This window comes from Lepidochelys olivacea (genome assembly GCF_965140295.1).
Source record: "Lepidochelys olivacea isolate rLepOli2 genome assembly, chromosome: 6".
NCBI classification, from domain to species: Eukaryota; Metazoa; Chordata; order Testudines; family Cheloniidae; genus Lepidochelys; species Lepidochelys olivacea.
This window is the reverse complement of record NC_140416.1, coordinates 38,459,109-38,476,930: the sequence shown is the minus strand read 5'-3', so window position 1 is coordinate 38,476,930 and position 17,822 is coordinate 38,459,109. Positions and strand designations below refer to the sequence as shown.

Here is a 17,822-nt window from a genome sequence, read left to right as displayed (position 1 = left end):
CGGTTGAGCACCAGATGAAGTAGTTGGCTTGCGTTTAGGGGCCATGTTGTACGAAAAATATGTACAGTATCTTTAAACACTAGAATCACACTCAGCACGGCGAGATGCTCACACTGTGAGAGGCACGCGGGAACTGAGACCGACTGAAGGAACAGCAGATTCATGTCTCCCATCTCATGCTCACTCCGGGGCATATGCTCATTGAGTGGAATGGTGGGTGAATCGCCCGCACTATTTACAGTTATCTTGTTGTTGTTTTTTTTGCAGAGCGCGTATAGTTAAATTTGCATAAGTTAAATGTGCATATGATGCGACTCACCTGTACTAAAATCTGAGTGCATTTGAATTTGTCAGAGTACAATATCAGTGGTTTATAAGCAAAAGTTAACTTTGGGATCCCGAATCCAGTCTCTATTACAGCAATGTAAATCTAAACATCAGCAGAGTTACTACAAATTAACACTGGTGTATCTGAGATCAAAATTAAACTGAATTGCTAACTTAGTATTTTCTTGTGTGAAATCCCAATGTCTAATATTGATCTGTTCTCATTTCATGGGGATTTATGCCCTAAATCTTATAAGTGGAGTTGACAACAAAAACCAAAAAATTTAGACAGCATTTTAATGTGAGAAAATTGGTAAATCATTAACTAGATTTAGCCCAGTAAAAATAGGCACAACTTAATTCACTTCAATGGAGTCATGCTTACTTGCTTGCACCTGAACTTAAATTGGTCCCAACACATTTAAATTTAACATCTATGTTTGCCAATAAAAGACAGACTGCAGGAAGAATATGTGTGAGCATTTCTGCTAGCCCCTGCAACATGTGTTAGGTAAAACTGTCACCATTAAAATATCAACATTTACCAAATTACCATAATTCTATACACTACCTTATTATTGCCGATTGTAATCATAGGCAATTTCTGCAGTATCTCAGACATTCTAGTGTGTTAACTATCAGTAAATGATAAGGTTTATTATGCAGGATATGCTTTTTATTTTGCTATCAATCAAAATAGTTAAATAAATAATGGAGTCCACTGTATAGGGGTGTGTGCATGAATATTATAAACTTGGCCATATCACATAAGGAATCAGCCAATCAATAAAAGTAATTTGGGTCATTTTCCGACAAATGGAGGCTTCTCAGCAGGAGGGCAACTCATATTACAGATCACTCTTAAAAAAGAGAGATTTAGATTTATTCAGCCACAGATCCATGGATAACTAATAGTGTGTCTGATTCAGAATAAATACACACAATCAATGAAATTCAGTTGAGGCTGAAATACTGAGCAATATTATTATTTATACATTGCCATAGTTGTACAGTGGCTTTGCCAAAATATAAGAAGGCAGGTTCCTGCTCTGAAAGATTCATTCTTTGCTTCCATCCATTGTTTACATGCAGTATTTATAGCATTTATATATGTCAGATCACCTAACAGTATGAAATACCCTGAGTTATCTATTGATGTGAGCATAAGTTAATGAATCTAGTGGCAAAGCTTGAGGACAATAATTAATTTCTAGATGTTTAGATTTCCAGTTTCCTAATGTAGTTTGTGGATTGACTACGAAGCACTTGGCTGAGGAGGAGAGAAGTTTCTGGCTGCTGATAGGCAGGACAAATCAGGAATCTTAGAAAGAGTTAATTTTGATCAGTTTCCCCTTGCTGGAAAGTACCTCCTTCTCTCAAGGTGGGGGTCGGGGTGGGGGGTGGCAGGTGGGCCATGTCATGAGGTCAGGCCTGAAGTGGAGAAGAAGCCAGTAAAGTGAGATGGCAGATAGAAATGGATGGGAAGCATGAAGCTCTCTGCCTATTTGGGGAAAGTAAGGTCTTGTGGTGCTTGTCACGGAGCTAATAAAGGGAGATGAGGCAAAGACTGGAGCCTGTCTTCTCAGTTCTATTCCCTTAGTGTAGAACTCTGAGGATGCATAATTTTTTTTCAGCATTCTACAAGTTAAATGAGATGTTCAAAATATTTTAAAGCAAAGTTTTAATACTTTACATTGGGCAAAATGTTGCCATAATTTCAAAACACATTAAATGTTAGTGTTTGGCAAAGCATCTAGTTCAAAATAAGAATGACACATTATCTAGTATCATTGCCTTATGAGGGAAGGACCACCTAAGACATTAGCATAAAATGACAACAATATATTGTAAGGAGACCTGGGCCCCGACCATGCAAATGTTTTTGCACATACTTAACCCTAAATATGTGAGTAGTCCCATTGACTTCAGTGGTTGTGATAACAGTTAAGAGAAAAAGGTCTTTCTATTTCAAATGACCTAATTCAATAACTTCCTAAAAAGTAAGCACTCAGGTAGAGCTTCAGAGAGGATTTCAGAAAGGGTAAAAAATAAAATAAAAGAAGTCAGAAATTTAGGACTATTCATTAACTTTCTATGTAAAAAAGATCTGAATTTTAAGATCACTATACTCACATTTTAGATATAGGAGAATGAACTAATTATGAAATGTATGCCTCAAAGATTTCAATTTCAGGCTTGACTTTACTTTGAAAATTAATTTTTTACTTTATCATTTTTGCAGGCAACTCAGTGGACAGTCTATCTGAATATTACTCATTGTTCAGTGATGTATGAACTATATTTAATTAATGTGAAAATATTAAACTATTATCAGAAGCATCAAATGTTCTAAAAACCTCAAAAGAAAGGTCAAAAGGTAACATCTCTGCTAACAATATGAGAAACAATGTATTTAACTTATTCTTTATATCAAAGCTTTTCAATGAGTTATGAATTACTATCCTTTTGTCATACAAAATGAAAATAAAAATGGTGTTCTTTTTACCAAATGTAATTTGTATTGTTTCAAGACATTTTATTCATATACATATTAGAAAGCAAAGATATTTTTTCAGTATTTTCCTAAAAAGCATTTTTAAATAACTATTTCAGTGCTAACCAATCATTTGAATAGCTGGCTGCATATTTCCATGACACGAGACTTATACAGCTACATCCAACAAAGATGTGGTCATCATGAAATCACTTGCTATGTCAGAGAATTAATTGTTTCATGACAAAGTAAAGGTCAACAAAGGTAATTATTGCATGATAAATAACTTCCTCCCCCTCACAAGCATTTTTATCAATACTCCCCCACACTTGCAAATTTCCTCTGCCATTCTGGGTTCATCTCAAATGATGATCCAGAGAAAACCCTTCAGTATGGACCTCTAATCATTCATTCTCCACTTTTCTCACTACTTGGATAGAACCATTATCATGTGATCTTGGTCTTAACTTTGATCAAGATGGCAAGACAAAGGTGGTTTGTCTGTTTTTCCAGAAGATAGGCTGTGTTTGCCTTTCCCTTTAATTTTTAGATTACTGCTTCAAATCTAGTTGGTCAGGAGCCTATTCTACATGAAATGCATTGAAGGTTTCAATTCATTTCCAAGCTAATCGATGTCAACATACTAAAAATACTTTCACAATGGGCCCTGGTAGCTGTTGAGGTAGAGAGGTCAAAGATTTCATAGGTTACATTCCAGAGCTAGCCTCTACAATTCCTAGAGCTGGTTTTACTGGGTCAGGGTAAAAACACATTGAGCCAGATTTTCAGCTGGTGTCACTCAGTGTAATTACTCTGTAATTCTTCTGACACCAATGAACCTATGCCAACTGACACAGGCAGAGGCGCTCATCTATTAGTGTGTTGAGGTGGAGAACCTTGCTGTGTCGCTTTCCAAAACCTACCCATCCCCTGGCCAAATAGAGGAGTCTGATCTCCACGATTTTAAACAGTGCTACCTAGTCAGTCATAAAGCAGGAAGTTCTAAAACACCAGTGTGGCTTGCACTGTCCCAGATAATGTATAATGTATAAACTCAGTCATGCATTCTGGCTTCAAGGAAAAGAAGTTGCTAATAAACTTGGGTCTCCCTGCACAGCAGCATAATGTACTGTCAACAACAGACTTTGAGCAAGCAGGCCTTTGACAATTTAAGGTCACATATCATAGGTTAATGACCAAAGAAGTATTCTCAGCATAAATTAGTTTGAATTAATTAATACATTGTGTGTACATTTTTTCTTTACTATTTCAAAGTAAGAAAAGTAGTTGTTTTGGGAGACAATATTGTAAATTTTGCATAAATTCTTGATTTATTAGTAACACATTGTAAAATTATTCTAATTGGAGATATATGCAAGTTAAAGTGAACCATATGTCTTAAGAAATTATGTAGTTTATGACATTATTAAAATAAATTGCTATTTCCTTACTGTCTGTTGAGCACATTTGTAACCTCAGGTCCAATGATGGTGATAGCCTTGCTTTTGTCCCTGTCTCCATTGTGCAAAGCCCTCAATCTCACAGGTATATACCAATCTGACTTCTTGCCAGATGGTTTCTTAAGTGAAGGACTGTTTGGAATCAGCAATCCCTCAATTGGCCAGTCAAAATCCTTTAAATAAAATAACAAAATATTCATTAAGTTTAATACATGTAGTCCAGAAAATAATTTTGTTATTTTGGTTTTTATTTTGTTACCCAAACCATTTCAATGTTTTTAAAGTTAACCTTAGTAAAGTTAAGGTACCACAGTGATGGCTGAGGTATAAGAACCTAGAAAGATGGAAAGACAGACAAAATGAAATATTTTCAAAAGCACTTATGCAACTATCGAGTTCTGGCTTCTCAATCTTGGAAGGGAAAAAATAGGACAAAATCCTCAGAGTTCTCAGTGGAACAAAGAAAGGGAGAAAGAATGCTAGAGTCTGTCAATAGTCTGAATCAGATGCCCTTTATCAGTATATAATAAACCTCAGACATGAATGACCAAAGCTACTCTGTAGTTTGGGAAGGAGGAATTGTGTTAAAGTAGGAGTTTTTATTATTTTTCCACCGTATAGAACACATCTTAATAACTATGGTCCTGATCTTGTAAACACTTATGAACATGCTTAACTTTCTTACTGTGAGTAGTCCCCTTAGGTTGTAATAGTTAAATTAAGCACACATGTAAGTCTTTTCAGGATCAGGGCCTATACTGTCTCATGGAAAATCTCCATGTGATTGCACAATATCCTTGTAACAACAACAACAACCACTTAAATGGGAAAGTATTATTAGGAAAATGTCTAGGAATAAGTGTTTTTTCCCTTTATTAATCACACTGTCTCCTTTTGATCTTCATTTCCTCTCCCACATTATTTTGTTCCTACTTTTCCCCTTTGATCTTCTGGATATGCTGCCCAACTACCTAGTTCCCTCTTCCCCTGGATATTACTTTGAATTTCTGTTATGGACACCTGATTTCTCTCTGATGGGCAGCTCCTGACTGATTGTTGGTGCTCAGGAGTGCAATTCTTGAGAGATGCTGCTCTTATTCTATGTGGTAGTGGCCACAGGGCAGGTGGCTAAGTTGTCTCTGTTCTTTGTTTCCAGTTACCTCTAGGGGCATCCAGACTTTTTTTCTCCCCAATGAAGAGCCTAGACACCTGAGGAAGCAGAACTGTAAAAACAAGGAAGAGGAACCAGCACCATGTGACCTGCCTGATGTTTGCAGATCTCCAATGGCCACAGGCTATAATTTGAGTGCAGCGTGCACCTCAAGGTAGGGAGGAGGCAGGACGCTTTTTCTGGACTGGCAATATCAGCTGAGTTGGTGGGGTTCAATAAGTCATTGATCCTTGTTCAGCTGGGGTGGGGAGGTTATATAAACCCTGCCCCTCCAATCTGACCCCCCTCTCATGCTTGATTAGCAGTTGCAAAGAGTTGGCAGAGGAGCCTGCCATGGTTACACGTGGCCATGGCCCTCCCCTATGCAGGGCTGGGGGTCCCAGGAGATTCAGGGTAACTAGTGGGTCCCATCTGAGATACCCCAGGATTATAATAGAGGGCAACAGTGGCAGGCAGCAGCAGGACCCAGAGAACATGCTGTTGAATTAATTACCGGAGGAAGGAGGAGGTTCAGAAAGTCCCACACTGGTCAAGAGTTGACAAAGGGCCAGTGTTATCTCGATTAATTTGAGATTAGGGCCACCCAATGAGGACTTCAGAGATGATACAATGAGAGAGCAACAAAGAGTCAATCGTTTCAGGAACATAAGTACAGTGCATCAAGTTAATGTTGCTAGAGCAAACTTAGCTTCTGGAATACCAAGTTTTTAGTGCTTGATCTCACAATTTAATGCTGCATTCTCTATTTTTAGGCATTTCATTTCCTACCTAATTTATTTTTTTAAGGAAAAGAAATATTCCTTCCTTTGCCATAACCTGCTGGGTGTTACTGAAATAGGAATTGGTACTATAGTCCGCCAGTTCCACTATATATATGTTGAACTGTTTTAATATAGTAGAAATACTGCCTTTCATTAAGAACAGATGCCTCATCTTCAATTTTTTGATTGATTGGTAAATATTGTGAATATTGCAGATTAAGAATTTTTAAAAAATCTGTTTGAAATCTAATAAAGTTTGAATAATTTATTGTATAAATTCCTTCCCCAATCTTCAAAGTTCCCTTTGCTAGTCAAGGATTTAAATCCTCATTTTCATATATTTGTAATAGAGGGGATGGAATTTTCAACTTTTGCTTTGTCAATATTAGTACATTTGTACCAAATTCATGAGACTCACTGGTGGCTAACAGCACTGTGCAGCCTGACAAATAATGTTCACTTAGAGGAACAGACAACTTCCAGTTTAATTCCAGATGAAGTTTAGTTTTCATTTATAAAAAACAATCTTCTATGTCTAGGTTCAGTATGGCTGAATATCGTTTCATTTAGGATCCAGTTCTGCCATACTAACTCTCTCTAAGTAGTACCTTACTCCATAACTAGACACACTGATTTACGTGTTACAGGTAGCAGAACTGGGCCTTTGTTTGTTTTTCAAAACAAACAAACAAACAAAAAATGCTGCTATCATTTAAAATAACTGAATACCGATAAAACCGGCTAAAGTTAATAAAAAATGAAAGTACATACTGCAGATTTGAAGCATGACCTATGGAATAATCTCTAGGAGAAAAATTCAGCCTTGTGCAGACAATATCCCTTTTACTGCCAGCTAATGTTTGACTAAAAGGTGAGTATTGCTACAATCAACCATGAAAATATAAAAGCCAAAAGTAAATGTTATCTTTTCTATGAAAAGTTAAACATTGAATTGCACGTTAAATAGCACACAGTATCCATGACAAAGTATTGGTGTTTCAGAATTAAGGACTGGTAGAACAAATCTTAAAGTTCCATTCAGTTTGCAATAATTCATTAAAAACAGACATTTTTGCATTAACACCAGCATCTATTTTCATTTATTCTTTCCAAAAGGTGAAATTGGCATGGCATGGTGTGGACAGTATATCACATCTGTTCGGCTTCAGCAGATGTTTAGCAAACAAAACAAACTACTGCATGTGTTGTTACTTCTTGAATGCATGAAATTACCTCATTAAGTTCTCCATTTGGAAGGAGAGGCCACATGTATGTCAGCTTATTCCACAGAGGATTCTCCACTTTGGAATGTTTCCACTGGTCTGGTTTAGTTGTCCCTTCATGCTTTATAGCCCATCTGAAAAAAATGAAGTTGAATCTCTTTTTTTATAATTACACTTCCAAATGTGAATAATTCTTGAGCAGTTAAGCTACAACTTTCTCTCCAGAGATAGTGCAGACCAAAATCCCGGATATGGTTTGAGATGGGTGAGCTAACACCCTGGATCAAAAACTCCTGAAGCTGGAGGTTTGAAATCCACCTCTCAACCTTAGCTTCCCCAAATCTTGGAACGTTCAGATTCGACCCAAGTCAGAGAGTTTTTGAGCTTTGAAACTGGGCCCTGATCCTGCAATTGACTGTGTGCAGTTGCACTCAGTTGCAGGATCAATGCCTGGAATTCTGACGTGAGTTTTGATCCTTCTCTTTGAATGGTTCCTTGACCATACATGATGTTGAGAGTGATGGAATGCACACCATGTTAGTCGTTAAAGTAATTTTCATATTGTGCCTAGTTACATACCACACTGAAGTAAATGATAAGTAGCTATGAGTTGCAAGGTTAAAGTGTCATTAACAACTATCTACAAGCATCAGAAAGTAATGCAATTTCAGTGCTCATTTAAAAAGAGAAAAAATCAAGGAGTAATCCTTTATAAATACAGGCCCCAATATAGAAGGGGCTTAAGCACATGCTTAAGGACAAATGTGTTTAAGTCCCATCAATTTGACTTATGCATATACTTAAATTTAAGAACATGCTTAAATATCTCTTCATCCGATGAAGCGAGCTGTAGCTCACGAAAGCTTATGCTTAAATAAATTTGTTAGTCTCTAAGGTGCCACAAGTACTCCTTTTCTTTTTGCGGATACAGACGAACATGGCTGCTACTCTGAAACATCTCTTCTGAATAGAGATGCTCTCCTGATTTTCAGCCATAATAGCCAATATATTGTTCAACTAAAGATATGGGACATCTTAACATAAAACTTTCTTTGGCTTACTTGCTCTACAGATTCCAGGTTTATTAAAATGACAGAAGATTTTGATTTATAATCTTGATTATTCATCCTGAATAGAATCCCTAGCATAGAAACTAAGTATATATATTCTTAGTAATTTGTATTTTGTATGGGGAGGTACTTGCTTTCCATGAATTTCTGCAAGTCCTTACAGGTTGTGAGTCCTCATTGTCTTCCTCTTCTTCTCTGTAATGTAATGCAGATTTCCTAAAATCCCCTGTTGTATATTTCAGAACATCTTCCAAAAAGAATATCATTTATCTGTGGTCTCCAGCATACAGACTCTACATTTCAAAAGGAGCTGTTAGAAAGAATTAGTAGAATGAACAGAATGGGAAGCAGGCCCTCCTGTGGGTTTAACTGGGACTGCTGGTTAAAACCGAGGCCACTGAGATTAAAATGTACCCATGGATTACTTGCAAATGAAATGACAGAAAAATAATAAAAGCAATTTGAGCTAGTAAATTTCAAAGAACATCATAAGAGGATCATGTATACTTGTTACACAAACTTACATAACTATCATATTTGACATCTTCTCAAAGCTCTATGACAAAGATGGAAATGTGTCAATGCAGACCAAACGTTCTATGGCTACAGAAGAGCTAGAAGACACCATACTCTGCATAGAAACAACTGAAGCCCTTGTGCAGTTTCAGTCCAAAAAATACTGAATATTTGCAGACATGCTCTGTTTATTCCCATTTTGGTTTTCCAAAACGGAGAAATGTCTTTATTCCTGAATGCAGTTTTTTCCATATTTGGCTATCACTTGTAAGTCAGAACAACTGGAAATAACAGAAAATGCACTCAGGAAATGGGTTTGGTTTTGGCTTTGTAAGAACCAAGCAAGAATAGAGAGTGAACTTGTTCCATTATGTTTGCAAACCACTGTAGGAGAAGTGGATGCTGCAAAAATGTATAGGGCCCCAGTTAATAAGTACACAAAAGCTGAACCTTTAAGAAGTTACTTGTGTATTTCTATGAAAAATTAAGAATGAATAGAGAAGCGATCTTAGTTCAGTACCATGCATACTCTCTGGAATCGATTTCCCACTCAAGGTATATATGTCACTGCCATGGAGAAGGGTATATTGTGCACAGAGTATTGTGACAAAGCTCTGTCCTTGCCTCTGTGGGTCCCGTGTTTCCTGGCAGATTTTGCTAGCCTCAGAGGTTCACTGTGACCCTCCACGTAACCCTTCTTTCTCTAGAGATAAGGGTCACAGTCTATTGAGCCATTTTCATCATAAGCCAGCAAGGGAGGTGAGGAGAAGTTATCCTTCCTTGCACAGTCTCTGTTGTCTCCCAGTCTCAGTGATTAATCAGGGGGCAAAGGTGTGGGGGAGGGGGGAGCCCGGGCCCACCCTCTACTCCAGGCTCCAGCCCAGGGACCCTAATAGTATCAGCTATGGTAGCTGACCTTTTAGAAACATGACATGTACAATTCCCTGGGCTACTTCCCCCACAGCAGCCCTCACTTCCTCAAGCTCCACTTCACCCTTACCTCAGGGCCTCCTTCCTTGTGCCTGATATGGGGTGTACTACTCAGCCTCTCCAACAGCACAACTTCCTTCCACAGCTCCTGACATGCACACCCACCTGACTGACTGGGAGGCTTTTAACTAGTTTCAGTCAGCCCCTGATTGGCTTCAGGTGTCCCAATCAACCTAGCCTTCTCCCTGCCTTCTGGAAAGTTCTTAATTGGCCCCAGGTGTCTTAACTGACCTGGCGCAGCTTCCATTTCACTTAACCGGGTACCAGGGATTTGTTTAGCCTGGAGCTAATATGTCTATCTCCCACTACTTTTCTATAGCCATCTGGCCTTGCCCCGTCACAGTATATATAGCATATGAAAAAAATCATTTGGTATAATATATACAGGGCCAGATCTTCCATTGCCTTGCACCTTTTATAATCATTAACATCAGTGTGAAGTGGCTGTAAAATGATACTAACTCATAATAGTGAAGTTTCATACCCACTTCACACTGATGTTAATGACTACAGAAGGTGCAGGGCAACTGAGAAGCAAGCCCACCAAATTTTAGCATACAGCATATGTATTTAAGCTTGTATTGTGCATATATAGAGACTTTGAATACAAAATGTACACAACTTACTAAATAACATACTGTAGATGTTAGTGTGATGGATGTGGAGCTGCTCTGTAATAATCTGTGAATATTGTATGTTAACCTGGTTATTAGGATGTCTACTGTATTAAGATATTGGTTTAGGAGAGAAACAAGGTTGGTGAGGTAATATCTTTAATTGGACCATCTTCTGTTAGTGACAGAGACAAGTTTTTGAACTACACAGAGTTCTTCTTCAGGTCTACGAAAGAAAACCAGAGTGTCACACTGGAAAGAGATTGTTAAGCTTAAGAGGTACCACCTTGTAAGTAGCCCATTAACACCTCTGTAGGCACAGAAAAAAGGAGGGGTAGTAGGTTACAGATTGTTGTAAAGAGACATAAAACCAATACCTCTATTGAGTCCATGATCTTTAGTGTCTAGCAAAGTTATGAATTTAAGTTCCTAAACTCATCTTTTGAAGGTGTTGTGAAAGGTTCCTTTGAGGATGAGGACTGAGAGGTCAATATTGAGTGATCATTTTGTTAAAAGTGTTTGCCCACAGGTGACATGGTGTTTTTGTCTTTTATCACTTTTTTGTGTGAGCATAGTGATTGTCTCTTTGAGCACAGCAATTTTATCCACATAGTTGTTGTTGGGGCATTTAGTGCATTAGATAAAGTATACCACATGTTATGATATGCATGTGTAAGACCCCTGGATCTTGAAAGATGTGTTGCAGGGCATACTGATTGTTGTAGCAGCGGAGATATGTCTGCAGGTTGTGCACCTGTTGTTCTGGCACAGTCTAGTGCCACATTGAGTTGGTGTGTGGGGAGCTTGCTTCTGACTCAGGAAGGTTGGGAGGCTGTTTGAAAACCAAAAGAGGGGTTTTGGGAAAGATTTTTTTCATGATGTGGTCCCCATCAAATATGGGTTGTAATTGTTTGATGATATCCTGTACAGGTTTCAATGTGGGGTGGTAGGTGACAACTAGGGTGGTACAGTCAGTGGGGGCTTTTTTCTGTACCGAAGCAGGTTCTCTTGGGATATTTGGATGGCCCATTCCATGATGTGATCTACTTCTCTGGTGGAGTGTCCTTGTTTGGTGAAGGTGGTTTTAAGTGTGTTTAAGTATGTATTTTGGACTATCTCCTGAGAACATATTTTGTGGTATCTGAGTGCCTGTCTGTAGACAACAGATTTCTTGGTGTGTGGGGTGGTTACTGGATCTGTGAAGGTAAGTCTGGCAATCCGTGGAGTTCTTGTATATAGTTGTCTGTTCCATAGTTGAAGCTGATTGTGGTGTCAAGGAAGTTGATGCTGATATGGGAGTGTTCTAGAGAGAGTTTGATAGATGGGTGGTGATTGTTGAAGTTGTGGCAGTTTAGGTCATTTGTCCAGAGAATGAAATATCATTGATGTATGTCAGCTATATAATTGGTTTTATGGTGCATTTTTCCAGAAATCCTTCCTAGAGTTTAATAGCAGTTTGTAAGGAAAAATTTACAGGAACAAGAAGGGGAAAGAGGTGCAGCTAGTCCTGTAATTGTGTCAGTTAGGCAGTACACTAAGGCATGTGTATTACAGTGATAACACTTTTAAAATAGTATATATGTTTGGTATTATGACATATAATAACCCAGTGGTTCCCAAAGTGGGGTCTCCAGACTGTTGGTGGTCCGCTGTGGTTTATGCACGGGTCTATCCCTTGAGCTAGGGCCAGAATGTGCCAGATAGGGTTCCGGCACTTTTGCCAGATGGAGGATGCCATTTTGTTTTCCAAATGGAGTCCTCCACACAGAGTTACCTCACACGCACCATGCATGAGAGCTCATGCTGGCATAGGCATTCCTATGCTCGGAGGATGGGGGTGGGCTGTTCCGATAATATCATAAATGAAAGAAATGAAAGGGGTCTGGGACACTTAGATGCCAAAGGGATTCCTGGGGAAAAAAGCTTGGGGCCACTTCATAAAACATTAAAAATTGTGTTCTAAAAATGCTCAAAGTATGCCTTTTAAAAATAGGGACATTTACAAGAAAAAATTTTCTTCTTATCTTGGCCCACTGAACACAGAGTACAGGGCCAGATTCTGCTACACTTGTTTACAGTAAACAGTATCTCACTCTGCAAGCAGTCCCAGTTAAATTGATGGGGATATTTATGGGGTAAGGTAGTACTCAGTGTAAGTAAGGTTGGCAAAATGTGGCCCAGAATTATGTTACTCCTGGGAGAATTCTGCGCCAAAAAAACCCCAAAAATTATGTGCACAATATTTTGAAATTCTGCAAAATTCTGTACATGTTGTCAATAAATAAATGTAGCTCCTGCATGGCAGTGGGGAGCACAGGCCACTGGCTGCATTGAGGTGGGAGGTCACCCTGAAGCCTCCACCTCCCCCGGTACGGGGACTCAGCAGTGAGGCTGCACCTGATCCTGACAAAGAACAAGGGCTGCACCTTCACCAGAAACACCCCGGACCCCTGCCCCTCTGCACAAGGTGCACCAGGTGTGGTGGACAGGTTCAGCCCAGCAGAATCCAAGTGCGGACAGGCTTAGTGTGGGGGGATCGAGGTGTGGGGTAAGAGGTTTCTGTGTGGGGCAATCTGGCTATGGACAGCTTAGTGGGAGATCTGGATGCCCAGGGGCTCATGGAGGGGTTCTGGGTGCGGGGGCAATGGGACTCTGCAGGAGATCCAGGCGAAGGTGGTTGGAGCTCAGCTGGGGGGCTTTGGGTGTGGAGAGATGGGGCTTGTGAGGGGGGTCTGGATGTGGGGGACTTAGTTGGGGGGTCTGGGTGCTGGAGGCATGGAGATTGATGGGGTGGGGGTCCAGGTGCAGCTGGTAGGAAATCAGTGGGGTTGGGGTCTGGGTGTTTGGGGCTCATTAGAGGGGTCTAGGTGTAGGGGGGGTAGGGCTTGTCAGGGTGAGGGTTTGGTGGGTCTGCTTAATCGGGGAGCCCCAGCTGCTACTGAGGGGATGCTGCATGCTGGGCTACCACTTCTCCCTGCGACTACCCTATCCCCTTTTCTTCTCCATCCCCCTCCCTAACTCCCACATTCCCTTCCCCTGCCCTATTCCACTGCGGGCACTCACTGTTGCACAGAAAACAGGAAGGCTCCCAACACACAGAAGGAGAACACAACTGGGACTAGGACCCAGGAGGTGGCATTCAGCTGCAGAGTCAGGGGAGCCTAGATGCAGCCTCCTTCAGCTGGGCAGCTCTACACTTGCAGAAATGGGGGTGGGGGGCTGTGGCACATAATCTATGTTACCTCCCACGCCTCACCTCCATTTGGAGGGGGGCAATCCCCCTAAAAAAACTGTGCCTGGGGTCATCCCTCGGCCTCTCCCCCTGCGCAGCTTCCTTTTGCTTTCCTGCCATTTTCTGCAGGAAAGCACAGGAATTCTGCGGGAGGGAGGAGGGTTCCTGTGGGTGCACAGTCACGCAGATCCCCCCCAGGAATAATATTATGTGAAAAGATGTGTCAGTAAACTTACCAACACAGATGAGAGTGGATTTATGGAATATGACAGACTTGATGTTTTTTCCTTATTATTATCTTTTCTACCAGGAAGGAAGATGGTTTTACACTTAAAACCATTATTATTATTATTGTGCCCATAAAAAACAACACAATGTTTAGGCTTTCTAAGCCCTTCAGAACTTTAGTTTGACAAAACAATGGAGGCTGCTGGGAGATATACCTCAAGGCACTACAAATCCATTCAAGGGTGTCCACCAGTCAGTAAGACTCCGCAGGATGCCTGACTAATCCTCAAAGGGGGTCAAGGTAGAAACTGAGGATGATTGTCAGCTTAGGGTGCAGGGAATCAAGGCTGAAATTCACTTCTAGGAAGTGTTCTTACAGGTGGCTTTGGCCCTAAATACTATTTAAGGACTCAGTCCTGAAACGTGTGGTGCATAGGGGCAGCAGTTTGCCTTCATGCTACTACACATAGGATTGGGGACAAACTAATGCCAATTAAGCTCTGAGCACAGGACTAAAGTGGAACAAATAATGCACAGGACTTCGTGAACATTTTCTGCACTGGGGTAAATTTAATCTTGAGAGAATTTTCTTCTAGACAGGCCTCCTGGGATTGTCTCAAATAGTTTTTCAGCTAGGTCAGGGAAGTACTGAGGGCAAGACTAAATCTGCACATTTTTTAAAAACCTGAATTCAAGTGGAAAGAATTTGCTAAAGGAAATCAAAGAATTTTGTAGAATCCTGCATGTCAAGTATTTTATTGTTTGGAAACCCTTGCAGTAGAAACTCCACAGGATGGAATTTCAGACTCATTTCTTAGGACTATCCTGTGCACTGCCACTGGGGCTTCCCCTGGCACCCAGCAGTGCCTATAAGGTACTACGAAGCCATTAATATTTTTATTTTGTGGGTTTAAGAATGATCCTTATTCTTTTTTTAATTTTTACGGCTTTATTTTCTCTCTATTCCTAATAGTGCTGGAAACAGAGAAGGAAGAAAACATGCCACTGACATACTCTTGCCAAGGCTCTTTTGGATTCAATCGCATATCTGTGGGTCAATGATGGTTCTGCCAGGTTTTGTGTATTATTGTTAATGAACATTCACAGCATTCACCAAAAGGTCTTTGCAGAAAGTGCTATTAGGCTGCCAAATTTCAGCTCAGTGTGAATTTTTATAGCCAAGTTATAAACCCCTGAAAATTGTGTTTTTACAGATGAAAAACTGACAGATCCTCAATTGCAATGGCATTAATGGATGCAACTGTAATGACTGTATATGTGCATAAAATAAATTATATCCTTACAGCCTTTCATATGTTTGTAGTATCACTTATCACGGAGGAATTTGAAAGTCATATAATTCCCCGAAAATACCTCTAGGTGGAGGCAGTGATTCACAAAATGCCTCCTGACAGACAGTTTTCTAGATGCTGCACTGCAGTTACTTCCAGTTAACATAATTTAATTTCCCTATTCAGTGTATTACTGATGCAATTGTGTGGGTTATTTTTTCAGTAGATGCCTCACAGAAAGTAAAATAAAACTATTCATGCGCTCAATAGCTAGCAAATCTCTCTCTCTCTCTCCCCCCAGCACAGACACACAGCTCAAAGCAAGTTTAAAGACAAAGTATCAGAAGTTTAACCCCAAACTTGATATATGTGTTAAGAATCTTAATTACAAAAAAAAGAGAAGAAGACAAGGCACACCACTTATAGTTTCATTTGAAGTTACAAGAGACAGCCTGATCTATGTTTTTAAATTTCCAGTTGCTGACATTTTTCCACTTTGCTGGCAAAATTATACACAATCTTTTTTCCAAACCAGATTTGCCTTATCTGTTCATTTATTTTCTTCTGGTGAAGTCAGTAGGGGCTAACATGTGCAGACTGGCCCTGTAGGTGGCATGTCTGGCTGTCCTTACTAAAGAGCCATGTCAAGTGGCCACAGATCCAGTCTTCTGTGCTATCAGTCATGAGTAATGACTAATATCATAGGTCCTGTCCCTCTGCTCCCCCCTCAAAACAATTGTTTTGAACTCTTTAAATGACAATGTATAAGAAGCAATATAACATTTAAGGTGGAAAATCACCAAAAAGGTGTAAAGGGGAGGTCACACGAACAGGGAGGGCCAAGTTGTCAGATATTTCGGCTAAACTTTCAAAGTGACTAGTGATTTAGGATGCCACAGTTTTTGAGTTCTCTATTTGAGATACCATATATGAGCCAAGTTAGCAGAGACTAGTTGTACAGCACAATATGAAAACCTGACCTCTTTTCTGAGTGTCCACATTGCAATACCTTAAAACTCAAGAATCTCATAATGAGTAACTTCTGATAATTTAGGCCTTTGTCTAAGAGAAAAATAAATGAACAAATAAGAAGACCTGTCATTCTTCTTCACTGAAGGTCACAGTATGACAACATTCTCACTCCATCACTTCATCACTCCCATAACCGCACTGGTCATTGGGGCACCATCACTGATGAGCAATCAACCAATTGTCTCCACCCCTGACGATTGTGTATCAGTGCTTGAGTCTCTGCGAAGTCCATTCCTGTCCACTCTTTTATGAGGTTTACCCTTGTGGTAGAAATGTTGACCATACCAAGGAGTGAAGTGGTTAACCATGGTCTTCACCTTGGAACTCAAGCTATCTTTTAGATATGCCGGTACCAGGCCATTGAGCACTTTTTAGGACTGAGGCCTGGAACTTGACCCACTATTCTGTGGGAAGCAAGTGGAAAGAACAAAAGACAAATTTGATGTGTTTGCAGTAGCCTGTGTTGCTGAGGAGATGTGCTGAAGCCTTGCATACTACTTGGAGTTTGCTAAGTACTGATGGCTTCATGCCCAGGTGTTACACTGCTGTAGTCCAGATTGGAGATGTTAAAGGTGTTTAAAATGAAGGCCAGGACATCATCCACCAAAATGGGATGGAGTCTCCTTGCTAGCTGGGAATGTTAAAAAGCCCTACTGTTTGAAAGCTTAGTATCAGTGAAGAATTATAGGAGCACTCCTAAACAATGGTCTGAAATGGACTGATTGGGCGGGGGGTGAACCTGCCACCAAAAGACAGCACAGTAACTGTAAACTATTCAAAATGTTTTCCTGTGCCTCCCAGCATAATCTGTGGCTTGCTTGAGTTCAGCTTCAATAAACCTCTTCATCTATAAGCTGATCACCTCCAAGCACTGGGCTACATTGGTGGTAGATATGTGGCGAAGGATACATAGAGCATGTTGTGTGTCATCTGCATATTGCTGGCATTTGAGTCCATGTCATCTTAGCAGTTCACCTAGTGGCTGCATGCAGATGTTGAATAGAACCAGAGAGAGATTTAATCCTCGTGGAACTCCACAAGTAAGAGTCTAATGGTGGATGTGCAGTTTCTTATCACTATTCTTTGGGTATGTTCCTCCAGGAAGGACTTAAACCATTTACTACATTCCCCTGACATCTCTCTCAGGAGAACATTATCTCATGGTCAACAGTATCAAATGTTCCATAGAGGTACAGGAGGATAAGAATGGATGTTTGCCCTCCATCCATTGACAGCAGGAGATGATACATCACTGCCTGTGACAGAGTGCTGAGAACCAGCAGCTGAACCAGCACTCTGGTCACTGTTAGTCCAATTAGTCTCCCCAAAGAAGGGACTGACTGAGGGAAGCTGGGGCTAATTATTAGATCAGTCTGAGCTGGGGTACCTAAGAAGCTAGTTAATCCATTAAC

At 40.2% G+C, this 17,822-nt stretch overlaps 1 protein-coding gene and 1 long non-coding RNA gene across 2 annotated transcripts in view; one reads left to right on the top strand and one right to left on the bottom strand.

Moving 5' to 3' along the window:
- Positions 1–15,218, top strand: part of LOC311522168 — a 29,976-nt gene extending 14,758 nt beyond the window's left edge. Inside the window, exons 2-3 of the long non-coding RNA XR_014712064.1 lie at positions 5,438–5,606; positions 15,060–15,218. This is a non-coding gene — a long non-coding RNA (uncharacterized lncRNA). The remainder of the gene's footprint in view (positions 1–5,437; positions 5,607–15,059) is intronic.
- Positions 1–17,822, bottom strand: part of DCDC1 (doublecortin domain containing 1) — a 418,510-nt gene that overhangs the window by 66,299 nt on the left and 334,389 nt on the right. Inside the window, exons 21-22 of the mRNA XM_084631193.1 lie at positions 7,447–7,570; positions 4,273–4,454 (exon numbers count right to left, since the gene is read on the bottom strand). Coding sequence (XP_084487319.1) covers positions 4,273–4,454; positions 7,447–7,570 — 306 coding nt within the window. The remainder of the gene's footprint in view (positions 1–4,272; positions 4,455–7,446; positions 7,571–17,822) is intronic.